Source organism: Gorilla gorilla, chromosome 5, assembly GCF_029281585.2.
Source record: "Gorilla gorilla gorilla isolate KB3781 chromosome 5, NHGRI_mGorGor1-v2.1_pri, whole genome shotgun sequence".
Lineage (NCBI taxonomy): Eukaryota > Metazoa > Chordata > Mammalia > Primates > Hominidae > Gorilla > Gorilla gorilla.
The window spans coordinates 35568385-35594587 of NC_073229.2; the positions used below are offsets into that span (position 1 = coordinate 35568385).

The following is a 26203-nucleotide window of genomic DNA, read 5'->3' on the forward strand; positions in this document are numbered from 1 at the left end:
TAACAAATGCAAAAAAGAGGGTTGCTGATTCTAAGAAAACTCTAAATAGAATGCTTAGGAACAACTTGATAAAGGTGAGTCACCAAAAGAAATGACAAATTGAGTATGAGTGACATAATTTATAAAAGACCATAAAAGAAAAACAAAAATCTGGGAGGATTTGGCATATTTTTTCATAAATGTTTTTTAAAATGGCATGCATCATTTATAATGAATCCCTACTTTAACAAACTGTTCAAGTAGCAACTACTAGCGCTGCTCATAACTATAGGGAAAACTTTTATGGTTTAAACCCAATAGCTAACAATTATTGAGTGTTTCCTCTGTGCAAGGCACTTGCTGAGTGCTTCATATACATAATCTCATTTCAACCCACAAGATTTATAATAAGGAGGTGCTGTTATTATTGCCTACAGCCACACAGTTGGGAAGTGGCAGAGGCAGAATTTGAGCGCAAGAAGTGTGACTCCAGAGCCTGTGCTTTTAACTACTAGAAAAAAGACTTCATTCAAACAGACCACCTGAATAGTAAAATAATGAACCAATACAATATGCTAGAACAAATTAATATTGTAGAACTCAGCTAAGAAATTGGTTCTATTTTGGCTACTGTTGGCTTTTAGAATGTAAATTTTGCTGCACAAACGTTTTGTCTCATTACAATTCTGGCTAGTTAAGTTAATATTTAGTTAAGCAATATGAAGCAGAAATCATTTCTAGCTCTGAGCACATAAAATCCCCCATCATGGGAACAGAATCAAACATGGCTGCTCTTCCCACTGCATTGGTCCACAGATTGGAGGTGCTCTTCTGTCCCCTCACAGTATAAAGCAATGCTAGCAGAATAAGAGGCAGATGTACAACCTTTCTCCTGAGTTGCAGGGCATTAACAATGCTCGAAAACACATGGCTTCAGCACATTTGAGCAACATGCCATATGGCAAGAACTGTTATATAATTTCTGAGTCAACAGTTTAGAATCTCTCAGGCCAGGGAATGTTCACATCCACACTGACCCCAGATATGCCACTACCAGACTGCTTTTTTTTTATTTTTGATATGAAGATTTCTATAGAGCTGGGAAGAAAATAAAAACCAAAGTTACTGGAAGTCACTGTTATCTACTAACATGGCACATTTTAGAAATGTTAAAAAATGTATTGATTCATTGTCAAGAATGCTTTAATTGCAATCAGCAGTGACTTAAACATTTACAAAGACTGCTTTCAAGTTTATCAGTATTGACTATAATATACTAACTTATAATCTTAAATGTGGATCTGTGTATATCTGCATGTATATATGAAGTTCGGGAGAACATATGAGTTTATGTAGAAATGCCACGCTCCAGGTATCTAATTCTGCAGGTTATTTCTGTTTTTTTTTTCATTAGCCCTTACACAGGGTTTTTGCTTCAAAATTCTTTTTGAAGCAAAAAAAAATTTTTTGCTTCAGAATTATCTGCCAGACAAACATTATTACAACTACCTAGCCAAAAGCTAATAGGAGGAAGAGATAATATATTTCAAATGTAAAATAATTCCTGGCTGGGCACAGTGGCTCATGCCTGTAATCTCAGCACTTTGGGACGCTGATCACTTGAGGTCAGGAGTTCAAGGCCAGCCTGGCCAACATGGTGAAACCCTGTCTCTACTAAAAAATACAAAAATTAGCCAGGTGTGGTGGCACATGTCTGTAATCCCAGCTACTCAGGAGGCTGAGGCAGGAGAATCGCTTGAACCCAAGGAGGTGGAGGTTGCAGTGAGCCGAGATCGTGCCACTGCACTCTGGGCGACAGAGCGAGACTCCCTCTCAAAAAAAAAAAAAACACAAAAAAACACAAATAAATAAAATGTAAAATACCTCAAAGCATGATTCAATGCAATGTGAATGGCTTAACAAATAAGCCTTTAATTTGCCTCTGAAAAGTCCACTGGAACAGCTGTGTGGTCAACATAAAATGGCTGATTCATGTTTTATCTGAGAGCTGGAGGGGATCTGAGATCATTCCAGGCTGTATCTCCTCCTTTCACAGATGAAGAACAGAGACCCACAGAAATTATCCTGCCCAAGGTCTAGCAGTTTGTGGCAAAACCAGTTGTCATAAATCTCAGTACATTGCATTTTCTTTCCAAAGTGCTGACTCCTGTCACAGTGAGACAATAATAAAGACAATGATAAACATTAAGGCAGTGCTTCCTCCTCCCTAAGTCGCCAGGTACTTACTGGATTAAGCACTTTAAATGAATACATCATTTAGTCCTCAGATCAACCCTATGAGATCAGAACTATTAGTATCCTTATTTACCATATGAGGAAACAGAAGGATCGTGAGATTCAGTAAGTCAACCGGCCTTACACAGATAGAAGGTGTTAGAGCCAGGATTTGAACCAAGTCTGACTCAAGAGCCCATATTCTTCAACTGCTCCAACCAACCCACTACAATGCCATTATACCTACTAGAGAATTACGTGTTTCTAAATCAGAAAGTGGGAGCGTGGAGGCTCTTCCTATAGCTTTTAATAAATAGCAAGACATGATTGAGAATTTAACATTTTGACACACCACACAAAACTTAAGAGCCCTTGCTTCTCTTTGCTTTCTCAATCCATGCACTTATCTTTCTCTGTCTCTCTCCCTGCTACCCCCCAGTTTTGAGAGCAGCTTTGAGAGTCCTGATCAGTATCAATGATGCCATTATTCATCGAGCCTGACAAATAGGTCGGTTTCAGGAAATATGTGCTTCCCCTTCTCCACTTCCCCTATTTTCCACCAGATAATGAATGCTTCTATCTTAATGTTTTTATTCCCAATTAAGAAGGAATTGTTATTTTTTAATGAAGAGAAAAATTAGTACGGAAACCATCAACTAATCTACACGTAACGTATTTACTAGGCAGATTATTTACAATGGATGTAAACTTGAGAGAATAGTAAGCATGAATTTTACCTTTTGCTAAGGAGAAGAAGCATCATACTATTTGTATGATAATGGGAATATCTGAAGAATAAGAAAATATCCTCCCAAATTTTTTAAGTAGACAGTGCTCTATGAGCTGGCAGAAGCCAATTTCAGGGCTAACTGGGACATGGTACTCAATGTGATCATGCAACCTAAAATTTACTAAATTTTAGGCTATCAGTATGTTTAAAAATCATTTTGATCTTTTAAAATATATCTGAACTATCTGTAATGAAGAGCTACAGAAATCTTGAGTTTCACAACTAAATTTTATCATCTGTATGTAATGAAGTCATTTCTGGTTTGAAAAAAAAAAAAGTTTGTCGCACATCCAGGCACATGAGTGATATATTGCAGAAGGCTAGAGTGTTCTCTGTGGGCAATAATGGAGGATGTGATTCCAGAAGATATGGAAAAGAAAGAGAAAAACAATCTTCCTTAAGCATTATTTTAACCACCTCACTCCAATAGCCCCTATTTTTCACCATATTAGTCTGAAGTTCTTAGAATTTCCTATTATCTGGCCTCATTCAACATGTACAAATAGGTCTCCCATAGCATCCCCAACAAGATGCACCTTCTTATTTTTCTTTCTTTCTTTTTTAATCTTAACTTTGCAGCTGGGTTCCCCCCCGCCAAGATATACCTTCTGCTCAGACCAGCATTACCACCATGGCTCTGTATCTTCCTTTATGGAAAAGTCAAATGAAAATATCATTTATGGGAACCTTCCATTAATCAGCACATAAAGTGACCTATTTAACCCTTACAGCAACCACATAGCATAGGTATTGCCATTTTTACTTTCTTCCATAGAAAACAAATTGTAGCTCAGAGAAATTAAGTAAATTGTCCAAGAGAACCAAGGCAGAGGTCCTGAGATTCAAACACAGGTCTCACGTCAAAATCCATGTGCTCTCCTTGACACATGTCACTTCCTCTTGTCTGGATGCCTTCTAGGCTTCCCTTTGACTAAACTCTAAACAACTCATATGTTGACAAGTAATAATCATATATATTTATGGTATACAACATGATGTTCTGATATATGTATCCCTTGTGGAATGGCTGAATCAGGCGATTTAATGTATGTGTTGTCTCAAATACTTATCTCCTCTATGTTCCATCTGCTCTCTGGTGCCTTCCCAGACAACTGGTGCCTTTCCAGATTTTATCTCTTTAAAATCTGGTGCCTTTTCTCTCTCTCTTTAAAATCTGGTGCCTTTCCAGATTTTATCTCTCCTTGGATTTTATGTAACACTTAAAATCTATAAAATTTAGAGTTTAAATATTATCTCAAAATGTTATTTGGTATGCATTTCTTTTGCTTTCTAACTTATTTTTGGATTTCTCAAGGGCTTCATGGGCTGCACACACACAGTGGGTTGGGGGGGGTCATGAATACTTAAAAAATTATTGTGAGACTTTCTGGCTTCCTGAGTTATATGAGAGGAACCAACAACAGACACTGGGCTGAGGCACTGAATGAGTGGTGAGAGGAGTCCCAGAAGAGACAGTGGAGAAGGTAGAATGGGGTTATATAATAAAGGACCTCAAATGTAGTCCAAAGAGTATATATTTTTTCTAGCATGTGATGAGGAGTCCTGGAAAGTATCTGAGAAGTGCATGAGAAGAGCTCCAGTTCAGGAAGATATATATGGCTGCATCTTGAGTAACATAAATTGAACACGGTTAATGACGGGTTTGTATAACCATAGCATTTATCCCCATTTGTCTCTGCATCTGTAGGAAATGTTTTACTTTTGTTGTTGATTTAAATCTAAAAGTACACACCCAGCACAAAAATACAGAGTGCTAACAAGTCAAGACTGTTCCAGACTCTGCAGAACTTATTACATAAAGTCCCAAAGGACTGATAAAAAGACAAATTAATTACAACCAACATTATGAACTACTTATTCACTTTAATAAAATATATTGCTCAAGTTGTAGGAACGATATTTGGAAAGGCTAATTTACCCAGTGTGAGCAACTGAAGGAATTCTCCTAGTCCAAGATTGTTAACTTTTGAAAAAATTATGTTATCAAACAATTTCTCAAGTTTGCTTTATATGGCAAGGAAAAACCTATCAATAAACAAAACATTAATTCTCTTTAAACTAGTCATGTGCTTTTACCTCCAAATCTTTTAAGGCCAATATCCTCCCTTCATTTTTTTTGTTTTTAACTAACTGAGAATGTCATTCAGCTGATGCTCTTATAAGTAGAAATAAGGAGAAAACACTCATTAGGAAGAAATACTTAGTTCACGAGCTCTATTATACAACACGGTGACTATAGTTAATAACAACATACCGTATTCCTGAAAATTGCTAACTGAGTAGACTTTAAGTGTTCTTACCACAAAAAAGGATAAGTTCATGAGGTAAAGCATGTGTTAATTAACTCAATTTAGCCATTCCATAATATATACATATTTCAAAACATCACACTGTACATGATAAATATATGCAACTTTCATTTGCCAGTTAGAAAAATAATTTTTTTTTATTTTTTTGAGACAGAGTCTCACTCGGTCACCTAGGCTGTGGTGGGACCTCGGCTCACTGCAACCTCTGCCTCCTGGGCTCAAGCCATTCTCCCGCCTCAGCCTCCCAAGTAGCTGGGATTACAGGTGCCCACCACCACACCTGGATAAGTTTTGTATGTTTAGTAGAGACGGGGTTTTGCTATGTTATTCAAGCTGGTCTTGAACTCCTGACCTCAAGTGATCCGCCCACCTCGGCCTCCCAAAGTGCTGGGATTACAGATGTGAGCCACCATGCCCGGACGAAAAATAAATTTTTAAAAAGATGAAATATCTAAGAAAAAGGGGGCATAATCAGAAGCAAAAGAACCAAAAACTTCCTCCACCAAACCAAATGCTTCCCTCTGGAACTAAAGCAACTGTGACTGACTCCTAGGAAAGCCTATGGTCATAAATTATAAAACAGCAGTCATTTGTGCTGGATGGAATGAGGATAAAATACCACAAGGAGGTCAGGTGAACAATTTGAAGCTTAATAAAAATCTGTTCAAGGATTTTACAAGTAAGTGGCAGACCCAGATTCTGAAACCAAATCTTATTGACTTCAAAACTCATGTGGTATAATTGGAAAGAACAGGTGTGAATTACACAGGGAAAGTAAAACTCCAGAGGAATTAAAGAAAATAAACCCAATGGAAGAAGAGGCCAGAAGCCCAACTGTCAGGTGTAGAGGGAGAAAACTTACCAGCGTATTTTGTAGTGTTAGATTCATCCATGGACCAAAAGCAATAATCAAAGGCAAATACCTGAATGAAAGAACAAAATATTAAACTTAAAGATTAATTAACTTATGAGTAAATCAGACTAAAATAAATCACAGGTGAAGATGAGAAGGATGGCCACTACTGTCTGACTGAAAAAAATCACTATAGGTTTGGTGCTTTTGTTAACCATAAAATTTCTTATTTTCCTCTTTTTTGGGGGACAGGGTCACCCAGGCTGGAGTGCAGTTGAACTATCACAGCTCACTGAAGCCTCAAACTCCTGGGCTCAAGGGATCATCCTGCCTCAACCTCCCGAGTAGCTAGGACCACCAGTGCATGCCACCATATCGAGCAATTAAAAAAAAAAATTGTTGCAGACAGGAGGTCTTGCCCTATTGCTCAGGCTGGTCTCAAACTCCTGGCCTCAAGTAATCCTCTCTCTTCTGCCTCCCCAAATGTACTGGGATTATAGGTGTGAGCCATCGCGCCTGGCCCTATGATATTTCTTTTAGACTAAATATATGGTTAGCTTTCTGTATTAGAATAAGTTGTATATGAAAATTACTATTTATCTAGAATTCAAATAACCAGACATTTTAACGAGATTTTTTTTCCACAATACATCTGATGAGAAAACACAAAAAACAAAAACAATATCTTCTCTCGCAAGTCCATGGTTTCAGCAACCATGGAACCTTCCAGGTCGATCTCCCTCAGCTTCTCAAAATACTCAACTTTCATATAAAGCAGTTCCTTCTCCTAGCTTTCCATGATATCATCTGTAGCATACTGAAGTTCAAAACTCTCCATATTCCCATCCTGCACTCCTTTCCCCTTCTGTCTCTGCAGGCAATCTCCAGCAAAGCATGTTTTTTTTTTTTTTTTTTTTTTTTTTTTTTGGTGGTGGTGGGGGGTTCTTACTGTATTTTTAATATACAATTCCTCGAAAAGTAAAGATGTGAAGCAATTTTACATGTTTAGCAATTTTACATGTTTAGTATTTGGCATGTCTTTTACATGTAAAAGTATCTCTTCATATTTTTTAAATTTTAATTTTTTTTGAGTTGGAGTCTCGCTTTGTTGCCCAGGCTGGAGTGCAGCGGTGCGATCTTGGCTCACCGCAACCTCTGCCTCCCGGGCTCAAGTAATTCTCCTGCCTTCAGCCCCCTGGGTAGCTGGGACTACAGGTGCTCGCCACCATGCCTGGCTAATTTCATGTTTTATCTTTTTTTATTTTTCTATAAGTTATTGGGGTACAGGTGGTATTTGGTTACATGAGTTAGTTCTTTAGTGGTGATTTGTGAGATTTTGGTGCACCCATCACCTGAGCAGTGTACACTGCATCATATTTGTAGTCTTTTATCCCTCGCCCCTCTCCCACTCTTCCCCTCAAATCCCCAAAGTCCCCTGTATCATTCTTATGCCTTTCCGTCCTCATAGCTTAGCTCCCACATATCAGTGAGGACATACGACGTTTGGTTTTCCATTCCTGAATTACTTCATTTAGAACAATAGTCTCCAATCTCATGCAGGTCGCTGCAAATGCCGTTAATTCATTCCTTTTTATGGCTAAGTAGCATTCCATCACACACACACACACACACACACACACACACACACACACACACACACACACACACACACAGCATGGTTCCTTTATCCACTTGTTGATTGATGGACATTTGGGTTGGTTCCACGATTTTGCGATTGTGAACTGTGCCACTATAAACATGCATGTGCAAGTATCTTTTTCATATAATGACTTATTTTCCTCTGGATAGATACCCAGGAGTAGGATTGTTGGATCAAATGGTAGTTCTACTTTTAGTTCTTTAAGGAATCTCCACACTGTTTTCCATAGTGGTTGTACTAGTTTACATTTCCACTAGCAATGTGAAAGTGTTCCCTGTTGACTGCATCCACACCAACATCTACTGGTATGAAATCATTAATTCACTTTTACATGAATTAACTTTCTGTATAGCTACTGAATGCCTACTATATACCAGGAATGGCTGCTGCTTCTTGGTGCTTCCTCTGTAAGGACTCCCATCAAGCTGCTGTTTTTTCTTTTCCTTTTTTTTTTTTTTTTTTTTGAGACAGAGTCTCACTCTGTCACCCAGGCTGCAGTGCAGTGGGGCATGATCTCAGCTCACTGCAGCCTCCGCCTCCCGGGTTCAAGCGATTCTCCTGCCTCAGCCTCCCAAGTAGCTGGGACTACAGGCACGCACCACTATGCCCAGCTAATTTCTGTATTTTTAGTAGAGACGAGGTCTCACCATGTTGGCCAGGGTGGACTCAAACTCCTGACGTCAAATGATCTGCCTGCCTCAGCCTCCCAAAGTGCTGGGATTACAGGCGTGAGCCACCGTGCCTGGCCCTAACTGCTGTTTTTCACGCCCATTACCACCACTTGTGTTCCAGCTGTTATTATCAAATGTGTAGAGCAACGTTCCCCAAAGTGTGTTCTAAGGAACCAGAGTTTCATGAGCTACTCCATGAAAAAAGACCAAATCATGTTGGAAGTGGTGCACGTTTTATCCTATTTGAGATTCTCAATGAAATTCTCAATATTAAAGGCTCTAAAAAGTCTTCCATAGACTTTTCAGAAATGAAGTCCAGGAAAGAAGCCTATTTGATTGTTTAACATTTTATTTCCCCAATTCATTTTGGTGAGGAGACCCTTTTTGGACTAACACCTATTAACATGCCTTGGAACTACTACTTGTCAGCATATCCCTTAGCAAATGCAGCCCAGGTGACTCAGTAGCTACCTTCCTGGGCTCACTGCTATTGCCCTTTATCTCTTGCAGTCCAAACAGCAAATTACAAACCTCCCATGGGCAGGATCCTTTAATGCTTAATCACTTCCAAGAGATCTTAAGCACTAAGCATACAGAACCCATGCTCTTTGGCCTGGCATTTGAGACTAGCCACGATAGGCCCTCCCAGCCTATTAACCCCAAATTCCTCATGCTCCAGTAGAACTTGTCCTCAGAATTACTAAGTATAATTTCATCTCTGTCCTTGTTCTCTCCTTCATTTCCACCCTTCAAAATACGTCATAGCCCTTAAGGCCCAGTTCGATACATTTTTCCTCCCAGAAGCATTCTTGGTTATATCCAAAGGAATCATCTTTTCTTTCTCTGAAACCTTACAACACTGTTTAGTCCTTTTTTATGGCTCCTATCTCAATTATTTTATTTTTCATTTATCATGTATATGATCTGTGTGTGTGAGACAGCATTCATTCATTCAGAGACAGGGTCTCCCTCTGTTGCCCAGACTGGAGTGCACTGGCACCATCATGGCTCACTGCAGCCTCAATCAGCTCAACTGATCCTACCTCCTCAGCCTCCTGAGTAGCTGGGACTACAGGCACATGCCACCATGCCCAACTAATTTTTGTGTTTTTTGTAGAGATGGGACTTCGCCATGTTGCCCAGACTGGTATCAAACTCTTGGGTTCAAGCAATCCTCCCACCTTGGCTTCACAAAGCACTGGGATTACAGACATGAGCCACTGTGCCCGGCCTGTATATATGTTTTATCTCCACTTGTAGACTAAGTTCCCTGAAAGCAGGATCCATATCGAATTCATCTTTGAAGACTGCAATGTTTATAGTAGTCACTTTATAATTACTTATTGATGTACTTAATGGCATTAAGATCTCGCAGGGAAGCAGGCACTTTTTTACATTACAAAAGACTAGTAAGTTATATGCAATGTTCTCTCTCTCTTGCCAAAAAAAAAAAAAAAAAGACTAAGTTATGTTCTGAATAGTTTCAGCACTATATATACTTTATTTTAATGCTTTTAAAACTGATTTAGGTATATATGATGTACTCAACTTACATCATCAACCCGAGATCCAAATTCAATTTTGTTACTTAAACAAACATTCACTCTGGTTTTATAATAACCAAGTTTCAAATGAACAGTTATGAAACAATAGTTTCAGCCAAGAGAATGTGGAATATTTACTGCATTCAAGGGCTCTTCCAATGACTCTAGAGACCGACCACACAGGCGTAATCCAGTTAATCTTCCTGCCTCTGGGCAGGACTGAACTTCAACACTTCTAAGAGATGATGATCTATCTTGTTTTTAAACATTTCCAGAAAAGGAGATTCCACAAACTCCCTTTAATGGCATCTTATAATATTTAACTTTTATTCCCAGGACATTTCCCTTTTCTTTTGACCTAAGTCAACTCTCCTTACTTTAAACAGCCAATAGAGGCTATTTTCCTTTCTTTTCTTTTCTTTTTGTCTTTTTTTGAAGTATCTTTACCGCTCTCCTTCTTATATCCCGGGCACTGTGCCCAAGCTTGATCCATGGTGAATTTCAGTGACACGCGTCATCCTAAATATTAAGAAAAAAAAATTCTTCCCACCAAGAACCTTTGGTTTTCAACCTCATTCTGTGCTGCTTTCAATAACTTCTGGTTTCTGCACTAAAAAAATTTGCAGTCAGTATTTACTGAGCATGACCTACAAATCAGGCCTAGTAGTAGCCATCTAATTCATTAATTCACTTATCCATTCACAAATATTTATTGAGTACCTATTGTGTGCTAAGCGCTAGAATTATAGCAGTCAAAAAACATGCAAAGACTCGTGGAGCTCATGAGTATCCTATTACTTGCATTATCTGTAGTAATACTTATATTATTCATGTCCCTTAGGAAGCTCCCAGTGAGGTGAAGGGAGAGAAGCAATATGCAAGCAAACAATAAACACATATGGCGCCAGGAGGTAATCAGTGACACAAAAATGTAACAGCAAGGGGACACTGGAAAAAACTGGATCAGGTCCTATGAAAGCTTGTGGAAAAGCATGACAGCCAGATGGAATAGCAGGTGCAAAGGCACTGGGGCAGAGAGCGCCTGTGTGTTCAAGGACTGTGTTTTGAACACAGTTATTGTTATACATAGTGGAATAATCATTTATTCACTTCTTCAGTTATTGCTGTATGTAGTGGAATAATCATTTATTTTCTACATGTTAATTTTTCATGCCTACCTCTAACTTTTTTTTTTTTTAATTTTTGTTTTCTTTATAGAGACAGGGTCATGTTGTGTTGCCAAGGCTGGTCTTAACTTCTGGGATCAAGCGATCCTCCTGTCTTGGCTTCCCAAAGTGTGGTATTACAGGCATGAGCCACTGCATCCAGGTCAAACTTAATTTAACAATTTGCTATTCTTCAAATAAAGTTAGAAAGCTAGAGATTTACATTCATAGTAATGCTACTTAAAACAAAAGAAATCTACCCCAAATTTTGAGGGTCTGTCAGTAAGAATTATTCCAAAGTCTGTGAAAACTTCTAACAATCAAAGAGTTAATCATTTAAAGTTGTTTTTGCTAATAAAAGGGCACATGAGACCATTTTCATTTTAAGCATTTGCCCCTAGAATTCAGACAAATATTAAAACCCTGCAGATGAAAAAAGAGTCCTGACAATACTGATAGATACAACTGTTCTCTGCTTGCCAAATAGCAGCGCCCTTTGAACTGCATTATGTCTTGAATTTCAAAATCTTTGATCACAGGCATTTTAGAATGGTGATACCTCAAACCAGTCATGGAGTATAGGTTGTTATTTTATTAAACATTTACTAGGAAGAAAGCTGAAGTCCAGAAATCTACATGATTTCCCTAAAACTCAAAGCAAGTGAATAGAAAAATTTTTGTTGTATTCTTTTCTCAGCTGGAAGTGATCTCCCAATCCCCTTTCCCTCCTATGAAATTTTACAGCAGTTTGTAGCTCCCTTGACACTGATTCACATACGATCCTGTTTTATGCCTTGGTTCTTCTGTGTGGGTCTTACTTCCAAATCTAAATGGTGACCTCCATGGCAGCAGGAACTATGTTCCATGCACCCCATAGTGCCTGTTTCAGTATCTCATACAGGGCAGGCACTGCATGTAATATTTTTTCAATTAATAAACATATTACCAGGGGAAGGAGTTGGAACACAGACAAGAGCATGGAGTGGATGTAAGAACTATTATGAGTAAGCAGAGGTTCAAGCTGCAGGATATATTTTCAGATGTTTCATTACTTTCACATGCATGGTTTGGGGGAACTTGATTCCTGCAATGGTCAAATAAGGATTCGGTCACTAGATGAGCACTTGGGTCCCCTTCAGCATCATTATTCCATGGTTCAGGTGGATAAACAAGCAAGGGCATATCATGCACAATTTGTAGTCTGCACAGAAATTAGAACATTTATTTGTTTGACTGTCACTAGAAAAATTATGGCCGTTACTAATGCAGTTTTAAAGATGTTTAAATTAATTCCTTTGTCATGTCCTTGACAATTCCCTTGCAATCTCTTGTTAGTTCCATAAACTATTTACAAACTATTACCCTTCCTTTCATGCCAAAATGTAATTATATGAATAACACAAGGTTTGTTACAAAAGGAGACATGCTTTTCTTAGGTCTTTACAGTAGTTTTGATTTTCCCATACAAAATACATTGACATTTCAAAAGGGAGAAAATCAATTTCTCAAGACTTATTCCTTGGAAACTGACTACTTTGTTTTTTTCTTATTTTTTAAAAACTTTATTTTAGAGAGAGGGTCTTGCTCTGTCACATAGGCTGGAATGCAGTGGCATGGTCATAGCTCACTGCAGCCTCAACCTCCCAGCTCAAGCAATCCTCCCAAGAGTAGCTGGGACTACAGGCGCATGCCACCATGCCCAGCTAACTGTTATTTTTTTGTAGAGATGGGGGTTCGCTGTGTTGCCCAAGCTAGTCTCGAATTCCCCTGGCCTCAAGTGATCTTCCTCCTTTGGCTTCCCAAAGTGCTGGGATTACAGTTATGAACCACCATGGCTGGCCAGAAACTGATGACTGAAGAAAAATAAAGTCTTATTTTTTGCAAACCCACCATATTATACTAGAAAAATGTTATTTAAGACTTCTAATTGGGCCAGGCTCAGTGGCTCACAGCTGTAATCCCAGCACTTTGGGAGGCCAAGGCGGGCGGATCACCTGAGGTCAGGAGTTCAAGAGCAGCCTGACCAACATGGTGAAACCCCATCTCTACTAAAGATAACAAAAAATTAGCCAAGCGTGGAGGCACGCACCTGTAATCCCAGCTACTTGGGAGGCTGAGATAGGAGAATCATTTGAACCCAGGAGGCAGAGGTTGCAGTGAGCCAAGATCGCACCATTGCACTCCAGTCTAGGCGACAGGGTGAGACTCTGTCTCAAAAAAAAAAAAAAAAAAAAAAAGGTCTTGCTCTGTTGTCCAGGCCAGAGAGTGCAGTGGGGCTTGAGGCAATCATAGCTCACTGTAACCTCAAACTCCTGGCCTCAAGCAGCCTCCCGAGTAGCTAGGACTACGGGCACATGCCACCATACTTGTCTAATTTTGCTGCTGTTGTTGTTGCAAAGATGGGGTCTTGCAACATTGCCCAAGTTAGTATCGAACTCCTGACCCCAAGCAATTCTCCCACCTTGACCTCCCAAAGTGCTGAGCCACTGTACCTGGCCCAGCAGACTTCTTAATGCATACAGCTGAGTAAAACAACAAAATGCCAACCAAGTATAAATTTTACATTTTATCAATAAGAACCAACATTGTGAGAACATTTTTTTTGTAAAGGCATTTATAGCTTTTCACCTGAAAAAACAGCCAAAAGCATAGATGTTTCGTAGTCATTTTTGAAATCTGAAAGCTATTGCCTTCACTGTTTTCAACAAAATTTGACTCCACCTTCTCAGAATCCCACTCCTTCCTCTCAGTTTGCAACTTATAAAACTCATACCAGGATTTAATTCCCTGCAGCTTGTGGTACATCTGCTCCACCTTTATCAGGCTCTTAAAAATGTTAGCTTTGCATTTTTGTGAACCACTGAACATCTAATAAAGTTACTAAAGCTGTTTTTAATAAGGTAAATGTGTTGAGAGATATATATAATCTGAGGTAATGAAGTTCCATGACTTATGAATAGGATGTAGTACAGTTAAACTCCACTCTTACTTAAAAGTCATCTCTGATTGGCATTTCAGCAAAATTCAATTTACAGTTTAAAAAAAAAAAAAAGGCCAGGCACAGTGGCTTATGAGGTCAGGAGATCGAGACCATCCTGGCCAACACATGGTGAAACCCTGTTTCTACTAAATATACAAAAATTAGCTGAGTGCGGCAGTGCACGCCTGTAATCCCAGCTACTCGGGAGGCTGAGGCAGGAGAATCACTTGAACTCAGGAGGCGGAGGTTGCGGTGAGCTGAGATTGCGCCACTGCACTCCAGCCTGGCGACAGAGCTAGACTGTGTCTCAAAAAAAAGCAGCAGCAATGGCCAGGCACAGGGCTCACGGCTGTAACCCTAGCACTTTGGGAGGTGGAGGCAGGCGGATTACTTGAGATCAGGAGTTTGAGACCATCCTGGCCAACATGGTGAAACCTTGTCTCTACTGAAAATACAAAAATTAGCTGGGTATGGTGGCATGTGCCTGTTATTCCAGCTACTCAGGAGGCTGAGGCATGAGAATTGCTTGAACCCGGGAGACGGAGGTTGCAGTGAGCTCAGATTGTGCCACTGCACTCCAGCCTGGGCAACAGAGCAAGACTCTGTCTCAAAAAAATAAAAAAAGAAGTAAGATCTTCTATGTTCCTTGCAGAACCAGAAGGCATCCGTGTTTTAAGATATGTAATCTGTAACCATTTTTCTGATCCATAAAAACGAGATGTGAAGGTGCTTTCAACTGCATTCTCTCTGTATCCTTTCATTTGTCCTTTTGAGTTGTGTGCTTTCACTAATATGTTCTCCAACTGCAAAATGGTCAATCTGGAAAGCAATAAACTAACACCCACTTGTTACCTTTTTCAATTTTAGGGGCTACAGGGAACTCAAGTATGTACTAGGCACATTTGTATCCTCTTGCTTACAGTCTAGTTAAAAAGGCAAAACACAAAACAAGTATTCTTTTTCTAAGAAAAGTAATTTTTTTCCCTAAAATCATTTTAATACCTCTCAGAAACCCTCCTCAGACACAAAGTGATTAATATTTATTATGTCAAGATAATTTAATTTTATGTGAAGAAATATTTCTGGACATACACATCAGATTTTTGCAAAGTGAGCCAAAACCTACCCCCTTTTAATTTGTTTCCTTTTAATGTCATCTCAAATGTCACTCCTTTATAAATTTTTTTTTTTTTTGGATGGAGTCTTGCTCTGTTGCCCAGGCTGGAGCATAGTGGCATGATCTCAGCTCAGCGCAACCTCTGCCTCCCAGGTTCGAGTGATTCCCTTGCCTCAGCCTCCTGAGTAGCTGGGACTACAGGTGCCCACTACCACGCCTGGCTAATTTTTGTATTTTTAGTAGAGATGAGGTTTCACCATCCTGGCCATGCTGGCCTTGAACTTCTGACCTCAAGTGATTTGCCTACCTCGGCCTCCCAAAGTGCTGGGATTAAAGGCGTGCGTCACCGCACCCGGCCTGCTTATAAAACTTTTAAGGATACTATTTCTCATTATCCTGAATTTCCATATCTGTCTAATCAGATTCTGTATGTGTGTATATATATGTATACATCTATTTATATACAATTCCCTTTGTTCTGCTACAATATTAATTCTTAGAGGATAAAGCCTTGGTTTCCCTAATCTTTTCATTATCAAACAAAAATACTCGGCGAATTTACATTTTAAAGCAACTTTTGCTGGGTATGGTGGCTCATGCCTATAATCCCAGTGTTTTGAGAGGCTGAGACTGAAGGATCGCTTGAAGCCAAGAGTTCAAGACCAGCCTGGGCAACATAGTCTCTACAAAAAATAACATTAGCCAGCTGCAGGGGCATGTGCCTATAGTCCCAGATACTCAGGAGGCTGAAGCAAGAGGACTGCTTGAGCCCAGAAGTTTAAGGCTGCAGTGAGCTGTGATCATGTCACTGCACTCCAGCCTGGGTCACAGAGCAAGACTGTCTCTAAAAAATAAAATAAAAATAATAAAAAAAATAAGGCAACTTCCTGGTGAACTACCTCTTAATCAATCATGTAAATCTGTTTTCACATGTGACATCTGCTTAAAATAGCACAGATCAGTCAGTGTAAATCCTTCAGTGGCACAGCCAGGATAGCAGCACCCCAACGATACTTTGCCAAAGCCTCCATTTTTACCTCAACTGCCACAGTAACAGACTGGTGTCACCCTATAGGCATTATTTTTGTGTTTACTGGATTCCCACTGCTTTCCCAAAAAGACACAAGAAATGACCCTATTCATCTGTATATTACGTCAATGGTCAGCCAACTTCTCAGCTCTGAGAGATTCCACCAATCATCAAGAAATCCTTTGGGTATATTGAACACAGTGAAATGTCTAGGGAAAAGAAGAAGGAAGGGGAGAGCCAGGTGCAATGGTATGCACCTGCAGTCCCAGCTGCTTGTGAGGCTGAGGTGGGAGGATCACTTGAGCCTGGGAGTTTGAGGCTGCAATGAGCTATGATCACACCTGTGAATAGCCACTGCACTCCAGCCTGGACAACCTAGTGAGATCCCATTGCTAAAAGGAAATAATAATATTAACAAAAAAAGAGAAGGAAATCATAATAATAACAAAAAAAGAGAAGGGAATGTAGAACTATAAGGGAATTTCTCCTTTCTGTAATTCTCTCCCTTTCCTCACCTTGCCTCCCTGCCCAGTGAAGTACAACTCACACTACTCAAGACCTGTTCAAATGTCACCTCCTCCAATGTTTTCTCAACTTCCTCCCTATAATTATTGCCTCCTCTGGGCTGTCTTAGCCAACAGCTCTCCCTCTCTAACACACACTCATCTACCTAAGTAACTGCACATTTTACATTAATTTGGGATTGTGGTAACATAAACGGAATACCTACTAAGATAATGCTTGGCACACAGTGAAACTCAGTCTAAGGCAGCTACTGTTATCAATATTATCATTATGTACTGATGGACTTCGCTCCCCCATTAATAGCACAGCTACTGCTGTAGAGCGTTTGTTATGTACCAGGCACCAACCTAAATACTTCATATTCTCACCAAGCTGGAAGGTTTGCTGAGCCAGAGACTGTGCTAACTCATCTTTATTCTCTCTAGGTACAGGATAGTGTAGATGGGTACTCAGTATTTGCTGAATTAAATAGAAAGAGAAGTGAAAAGGCAAAAAAGGCCATGTGTATGGGAGTTGCTACAGACTGTTTGGTTCTGTGTCAAAAATATCAATGCAAAACACACTACTTCCTAGCGCCCAAATCTGAAATCAAAAGGGCTTCCCTTGGGGAAAAAAGTCTGCTCTATGTGGACTTGCTTTGCTTTCTATGAAGGAGTGTGTCCTCTCCTCTACACTGCCTTCTTCCTCTCTTTGTACAATTAATCCGCTGTTCACATCTGCAGACCCAGCTGCCATTAACAGCCTGTTCTGCCACTAACTACTTTGAAAACTGAGCCCCAGAGCTCTCTGAAAAGCCCCATTTCTCCAGTTTTAGGAATATTAGCTTGCCAATGTCCTGTTTTGTGGTTTTCAATTTTGTCAATTTGAAAGACTACAATTAATATGAAAGTGACACTTCAAATGTGTTCACATTTCACCACACCATGTTATGAGCACTGAGTCATACCAAGTAAAGTTCTAGATTTCACTTCATGTTCAAATTTTTCTTTTAATGCCAAGTTTCAATGCTTTTCTCTTTTTCATCTTTCTCCTGATATCAAAGTTGTGAAGATTCATAAAAAAAAAAAAAAAGGAAGAGTTAAACTTCATTCATCTCGGAGGAACTGGACTGAAATTGAAAGGAAACCCCAGCACCGAGAGCCTGTGTGATCACAGAACTGCCTTCACTACTGCTTTTCTAAAAGCAGCTCTGCCAGGAGGAACTCCAGCCTGTATCTGAACACATCTCCTAAGGAATGCTAGAGTCATCACCCTTATTACTGGTGAGTTTTATTGACAGATCTACCTTCCCATTTAAACATATGTCAAGTAACAGCTGTCTTTTGGCAATGTAATTAATCATTTCCTTTACATATGCCTATAGATACATACCAAATAATGTCTTGCATTACAGTCGGCACGGACTGATTGTGAAGATGTGAAAGCCTCTTAAAGATTCAAAGCCAACAGCATTTGCTGCACATCTACAAGGCATTGTCCCTGATCTCAGGGAATGCATGGTCTGTTCTAGAAAACAACTATCCTTGGAAAATACTACTCTGCATGGCAGTTCAAATTTCTATGGATGCAAGGAGAAGGTATCTCTACAAAGAGCTAATTCATGCTTTCATTCATTTAATGAATAAATCTGAAAACAGGAAATCATCCTCTCAAAACCCAGACCAATATTATAACAGCACAGAGCTTCCATTTAACACTGCACACATAAACTAGTGGTGCATAAGCAATGAAGCACTAATTCAGTTCTAACTCTTTCAAATACTCTACTCATTTCATATTTAATCCTTTATCGTTCATTTTCAAAATCCGCTTCACTGGTGGCTGAGGGGTGGGGGTCGGAGTGTCACAAATGCACAATCTGTGGTATTTCCAGTTCTTTCATATCCTGATCACTTCTCAAAAAACCTAGCCACCCAAATAACTTCTCCAACAGCACATTCAAAGGTGATGTGGATATTTTCAAACACAGAATACTTCTTCTTCAATAAAAACAGTCCAAAAGATAAGTTGCAAATGTCTAAGCATCTGCTATCCGATCCCATCTGCTATCTCTGATAAATGATTATTGTTACTCATAAAAATGAGAAGAAAAATAAAACCTAGATTAAATCTGAGTCATGCTAATATCACCCACCATGAGCAATCTCTGGGTCTGGCTCAGAACTTCTGGACCAAGACCTCATTTCATGTGCCTATCTCTCCAGTCCCCTCTGCCTCACTGCACCATGCCAGGTGCATACAGCCACAGAGAGGAGAATGCTAGGCTGACTCCATGGCCCCAGGTCACCAAAGCTAAAGGACCTGAGGCAGTCCAGGGGTTGCAAACATTTACTCCCAGTTAAGTTACGCTGGAAAGGACTGATGAAGAGTTCACACTGCTGCGGCTGACTCGGGCCAAGTGGGAGCCAGGAGACTCCCTGGTCCAGAAGGCTTTCACTATTCTAGACAGGGAGATGGATCAACACCAAGAGACAAGGGAGATGGATATCTTTTCTTCCTGGGGCCTATACTCCATGTGACCTGGTACTCTGTCGGTGGTACTGTAGACATCTAAAGGCACAGAGTTCCAGTGAGAACATTTGGTTCTGAACAAAGCCGGGCAGAAGGAAAGGGGAGAGTAGAACCTGTAGGAATTTCAAGATAGAAACACACAGCACTTCACTTGAACCCGGGAGGTGGAGGTTGCAGTGAGCTAAGATCATGCCATTGCACTCCAGCCTGGGCAACAAGGGCGAAACTCCATCTCAAAACAACAACAACAACCACAACTACTAACAACCACCACCACCACCCTATGTTTCTGAGGATTGTTTTGTTGTTGTTGTTAAAAAGAGGAAAAAAAAAAAGTCTTGGGAAATTTTTAGAAATATGATTTATAATGACAAAGTGTGGTATATTGCATTACTGTTCCAAATGATTCCTGGCCCTCCTGGTAAGGGAATTACACATCCCTGCCTATTGCCACATGACATGCAGTGCCTGTAGTAGGAAGGAATACAATTCCTCACCATACTGACATCAGGCTTAGCTGTGTGACTTGCTTTGGCCAATTAAGTATGAACAAAGTGACATATGCCAGTCTGGGCAACAGCTTTAAGAAGCCACTGCACAGTTCTCTTTCTTTGTTCCCCTCTGTCACAGTATTAGCAAGTCCCAGATAGCGGTTGTTCCTTCAATCTGGAGCCCAGATTGAAGTCATATGGTATATGGCCACAGGGAACCTCGGCTGACATGTAACATCAGGGAAATATATTTTTGTTGTTTCTAGCCAATGAACATTTAAGGTTGTTACTGTTGCATCACGGAGCATAAGCAGGCTCACACACAAGGCAGTTCCTTTAAAATGAACCTAGATTATTATCCACCCTACATTCTATACTTATCAATTATCTTCTATCTTGCAGCCGTATGAATTTCTTGCAAGCACGGTTCTGATCATGCAGCTTTTCTATATAAAGATCCTAAATGATCTTCACAGCCTACCAGATTAAGTCCAGACTCCCAATGCTCTATAAACTACATTCTCCCAGTTTTTTAAAATACGATCTTCCTTTCATGTACTCTACACTTTGTAACCAGAGTGCGCAACTTATTTCCTAATACGTCAATTACTTTCTTGTTTGTCTTCCTTTACATACATCTTGATTCTTTTTTTGAGTCAGAGTCTCGCTCTTGTTGCCCAGGCTAGAGTGCAGTGGCAGGATCTCGGCTCACTGCAACCTCTGTCTCCCAGGTTCAAGCAATTCTCCTGCCTCAGCCTCCCGAGTAGCTGGGATTACAGGAACCCACCACCATGTCCAGCTAATTTTTTTTTTTTTTTTTTGTATTTTTAGTAGAGACGAGGTTTTGCCATGTTGGCCAGGCTGGTCTCGAACTCCTGACCTCAGGTGATCCGTCCGCCTCAGCCTCCCAAAGTGCTAGGATTATAGGTGTGAGCCACTGGGCCCGGCCCCTGCATCTTGATTCTTATCCTAAATTTCTGCACTTTGACACCCTATCCATACTTGCAGGCCTCCTGAAGCTCCATGTTTAGCTATGAAGCCTTCTTCCTCGGAAGACACAAGACACAAAGTACTGAAGTAGTGAATGATGATGTTACCATAATCTATTTTCCACTACTTAGATTATAGTATATCTAATCTTCCTTATCATGTTATGAATTCTAGAAAACAAAAACTACTAGTTTAGTCACTCTTGAGCCCCACAAACTCCCCACACAATATTTTTCACAGAAAGTTTTCATTTAATGTTTGCCGAATTAATACATTTTGAATGGATAAGTAAAAACAATTCCTAGGAAAAACATATAGTGAGAAGGTTATGCTGTCATTGAGTTCATGCAGCTGCAACACTCCTGGACCCAGATATAAAAGTAAAAATGTAAAAGATCAAGGTAGGTCTGCTGCATTTGACTGGGTAATGAAACAAGCAAAAGCCTTAGGAAGCATACTGGTGTTCGGTACTAAGCCATGGGTTTGATCTGAAACAGCGCTGTCCAATAGAAATATAATGCTAGCCATATAAGTAATTTAAAATGTTTTTGTAGACACACTGAAAAGTAAAAGAGGCCAACCATGGTGGCTTATGCCTGTAATCCCAGCACTTTGGGAGGCCAAAGCGGGCGGATCACTTGAGGCCGGGAGTTCGAGACCAGCTTGGCCAACATGGTGAAACCCTGTTTCTACCAAAAAATACAAAAATTAGCTGGGCGTGGTGGCACAGGCCTGTAGTCCCAGCTACTTGGAAGGCTGAGGTGAGAGAATTGCTTGAACCTAGGAGGTGGAGGTTGCAGTGAGCCGAGACTGTGCCACTGCACCCCAGCCTGGGTAACAGAGTGAGACCCTATTTCAAAAAAACAAAAAAGTAAAAAAAGATGAAATAATTTAATATAAAAATAATAATATATTTAACCAAATATATAAAAAATCTTATATTCTTTTTCTTTCTTGTACCAAGTCTTCTAAATCTAGCATATATTTTTTACTTAATCTCGAGCAACACCAGTCACATATCATATGTTCATAAACCACTTGTGGCTAAATGGCTACTGTACTGAATAGTACAGGTCTAGAACTCACCTCATTGAGGCCAAATGCTTAGTAGCAAAACAGTAGAGGCAACAGAAAATGAAGGCAGTCACAGATTGTGAAGCTAGACTAAATAAAGTTGCATTTCAGATGGCATAAGCTGTACCTAATAAGGTTTCCCCCTTACTTTTTCTGAGCAATTTTCATAAAGGCAGGTTTTTGGTATGTATCTGTGTGCTTCTTCAAATGACTCAGTTTCAAAAAGTAACAATTTTGTTTTGTTATAATGTAGTCAATTTCTTCAGCTTACAATTTTGCCAAAAACTTATAAACATAGAAGTGAGATCAAACACCTTGAAGTTCAGTAATCTAACTCATAAATAAAACAAAAAACACTGAAAGTGAATTTAATTCACAAGCTCTAACACTCAAATAAACCATACATGAAATTATAAGATACTAAACAAAACAATTGTGAGTTTAAAATGAGCAAACTGAGTAAAAAAGAATATGATCCTACACAAAGTGATTTTTCAGTTATTTATATGTTTTCCCTCAGATTCTTTCTTCTTACTCTTTCCTTATATCTTGGCACATAAAATCCAATACATAGAAAAACTCATTTACAATCATATGATGTCAAAGAAAATACACTTGTCCCTCTGTATCCTTGGAGACTGGTTCCAGGAGCCCCTGAGGATACCAAAATCCACAGATGCTGAGATCATCCTGGACTGTACCTGACTGGCAATCAGGAGGCCTAGACTGGAGCCAAGCTCTCCCCCTGGACAGTTTAGCCAATTAAGCATCAGTCTCCTTGGTCTTGAATAAAAAGATTTAAATCATCTAAGTTAAAAAATCTCTTTTAGCGCCAGGCATTGTGGCTCAATCTAGCACTTTGGGAGGCCGAGGCAGGCAGATCACCCAAGGTCGAGAGTTTGAGACCAGCCTGACCAACACGGAGAAATCTGTTGACAGGGAAAAACTGTTGACAGGAAAGACAGGGAAAAACCCTGTCTTTACTAAAAACACAAAATTAGCCAGGCGTGGTGACACATGCCAGTAATCCCAGCTACTCAGGAGGCTGAGGCAGGAGAATTGCTTGAACTTGGGAGGTGGAGGTTGCAGTGAGCCGAGATCACACCATGGCATTCCAGCCTGGGCAACAAGAGTGAAACTTCGTCTCAAAAAAAAAAAAAAAAAAAAAAAAAAAATCTCTTCTAGCTATGTACTGCTAACTTGGGACATAAAAGGTTCTGAATAAATCTTGAGGGACAGAAGAAGAAAATGAAAAAAAGGAGGAAGAATTCTTTTTTTAATCCTGTGTGTGTTTCAATGTGGCTCCTCAGGAAGGAAAGAAACTTGTCCCAGATAAGACAAAACCATGACAAGTGAGGGGTCTTGGAACATGCCAGACATTCTGAGGCCACCTGGGGATGCAGAAACTGGGCTTCTGCAGGCAGAGCTGCTTTGACTGAGGACACTTCCCTGTACCTATCAATAGAGCATACATAATGGCATAACTAGGTAGTGATTCTCCACACAAGTGTCGTCTTCCTCTGCACCACACCTCCTGCCAAAATCCAAAGTTAATCAGAAGGTGGCTAAACTAACAAGCACTTTCCCCCTTCTCCTTCTTCTTTTTTTTTTTTTTTCAAAGAGACAAGGTCTTGCTGTCACCCAGGCTAGAGTGCAGTGGCACAATCATACCTCAGGAAGCCACAGACTCCTGGGCTCAAGCGATCTTCCCACCTCAGCTTCCCAGGCAGCTGGGACTACAGGGACATGCTACTATGCCCAGCTAATAATAATAATAATAATGTTATTATTACTATTGTTATTGTTATTTTAAAGACAAGGTCTCCTTATGTTGCCCAGGCTGGTCTCAAACTCCTGGCCTCAAGCAATCCTCCTGCCTCAGACTCCCAAAGTGCTGTGATTACAGGCATGAGCTACCACACCCAGTCGAATTTCCCTAATTTACACCTATCTGCGATACTTCTCAGACAAAAACCTCAGACTCAAAACTACAGTCACACTGAGAAGGAAAGACACTCCAATCCTACAAATTATGAGACAAAGCCTCTTTTTTCCCCCTGTAAACTACAGAGAGGTAAGAAGCAGATGTCTCATGTTTGCCCAAAAGCTTGCTTTTCTGTTTAAAAGAAACAAAACACACTTCCATAAATACTGCATCATAATACACAACTGGTAAAAGTACTAAAAGGTATGCATGAGGCTTATGCTGAAATAAATGTTTCTCCACTCAAGAGTGCAAATTTACAAAATGTAACATTTATCAAAGAGAAAAACCCAAAGATATGGTACAAAGCAATTTATAAAGACAGAAACTTATATACATTTCCCTTGTATTCTGACATGCTACATTACACATGCTACATAAAAAAATTTAAATCTAACTTTTAAAACTCAGCTGGAAGAATATCTTCATCTTCTCCTTGCCCTAACACAACACTTAGAAAAAATAACTTTTAGGAGTTAGGAACAAAAGAAACCCAATTGGGGAGGCTGAGGAAGGAGGATAGCTTGAAGCCAGGAGTTTGAGACCAGCCTGAACAACAGAGTGAGACCTCATCTTTACAAAGAATTAAAAAGTTAGCCAAGTGTGGTGGCTCATGTGTCTAGTCTCAGCTCTTTGGGAGGCTGAGGCAGGAGGATCGCTTGAGCCCAGGAGTTTGAGGCTGGAGTCTGACGATGCAGTGAGCTATGATTGTGCCACTGTACTCCAGCCTCGGTGAGACCCTGTCTCTTAAAAAAAGAAAGACACCCAATTTGGGGAGAACAAGTGTATGAATTCTCAACCCCACCACCACCAGCAGCACCATTCATGAAATCCATGGCTTTTCTTAATTTTCATTGGTTCTTCCTCCTCTTTTCATTCTCCAAAGCAGAGTGAGTCCCAAGGTGCTATCCTCTATTCTCTCATGTCTTCTATTCCACTTAATCTTGTTTTCCTTGACAAGAGATACCTCTTCCTCCACTTCCTCTCTTCACCCCAATAATTTACCTGATCTTTGTAAGGCAGAGTCGGCAAATTCGTATCACCTGCTAAGCATCCTATCAGATGGCTGCCATCACTTCCAACTCAGCCCACTCTAGAACGTAATCAACTTCCCACTGAACCAAACTAGCTCTTCCTTCTTTAGTTTATGTTGATTTGATTTTTCATTCACTCAGTTTCAAATCCGAGACATCTCTGACTCTTGATGTACTGTCTTCTCCTATATGCTGTTAGCATCAAAGTCCTGGTTACTTTATTTCTGTAATGTTTTCGTAATTCTTCCCTTCCTCTTTCCTGCTCTAATGGGCACTGCTCCTGTGCAAACCCTTATTTCCTTTTTTTCTGATGTATTTTACTGAGTACTACCACTAGCCTCCCTACTGATCAAGCTTTGTTCAAAACAGGCAATAGAGACACTGAAGGTATCAAGGTCCAACCCTGACATCAAGGCCTGCCACAGCTGGGTGATACATCACTGTGCAGTGATAAGAGTGTCTTTTGTATGCTAATGAGATGACTGGTGGCTGGGGTCCCCAGGTGGCTTCAAGATAGGGCTGCTTACCAGAAAGACCAAGGCAGGATTAGAGGGTTGGAACATTTAGCCCCATTCTTGACTTCTGGGAGGGGAGAGACACTAGAGACTGAGTTCAATGGATTCAATCAATTATGCCTATGTGATAGAGCCTCCATAAACATCCCTAAACTACAAGGATGGGAGAGCATCTGGGTTGCTGAACACAAGAAGGTACTGGAAGGGCAGTACACACAGAAAGGGCAGAGAGGCTTCATGCTGCCTTGCCCTGTGCATTGCTGCCATCTGACTCTTCCTGAGTCTTATCCTTTATCATAAGCTGGCAATATTATGTAAAGGGCGTTCCTGAGTTCTGTGAGCCATTCTAGCAAATTATGGAACCTGAGGAGGGGGACATGGGAACTCTTGATTTAGAGCCGGTAGGTCAGAAGTATAGGTGGCAACCTGGGACTTGTGAATGGCATCTAAAGTGGAGGCAGCCTTATGGGACTGAGCCCCTAACCTGTAGGTCTGTGCTAACTCCAGGTAACATGCCAGAATTGAACTAGATAGTAGGGCACTCAGTTGATTTTGGAGAATTGGAGAATTTACTGGTGCTGGGGAAAACACCATATATTTGGTGTCAGGAGTGCTGTGGGTAAATACAGTTCAGTCACCCAGGATTCCTCTTCATGTACCTTTAGTCCAACTCTATGCCTTGCCCTTACCTGAGCACAGTTGACACTTTCCTAGTTCTATGTCT

At 40.2% G+C, this 26203-nt stretch overlaps 1 protein-coding gene across 8 annotated transcripts in view; it reads right to left on the reverse strand.

Moving 5' to 3' along the window:
* KIF13A (kinesin family member 13A) overlaps positions 1-26203 on the reverse strand; it is a 228120-nt gene that overhangs the window by 107780 nt on the left and 94137 nt on the right. For all 8 annotated transcript variants that reach the window (XR_008680762.2, XM_019029938.4, XM_055390677.2 and 5 more), the window contains exon 4: positions 6197-6257. Coding sequence is in view for 7 of the 8 variants with exons in the window: in XM_019029938.4 (XP_018885483.2) it covers positions 6197-6257 (61 nt within the window). In the remaining variant the exon portion in view is untranslated. The remainder of the gene's footprint in view (positions 1-6196; positions 6258-26203) is intronic.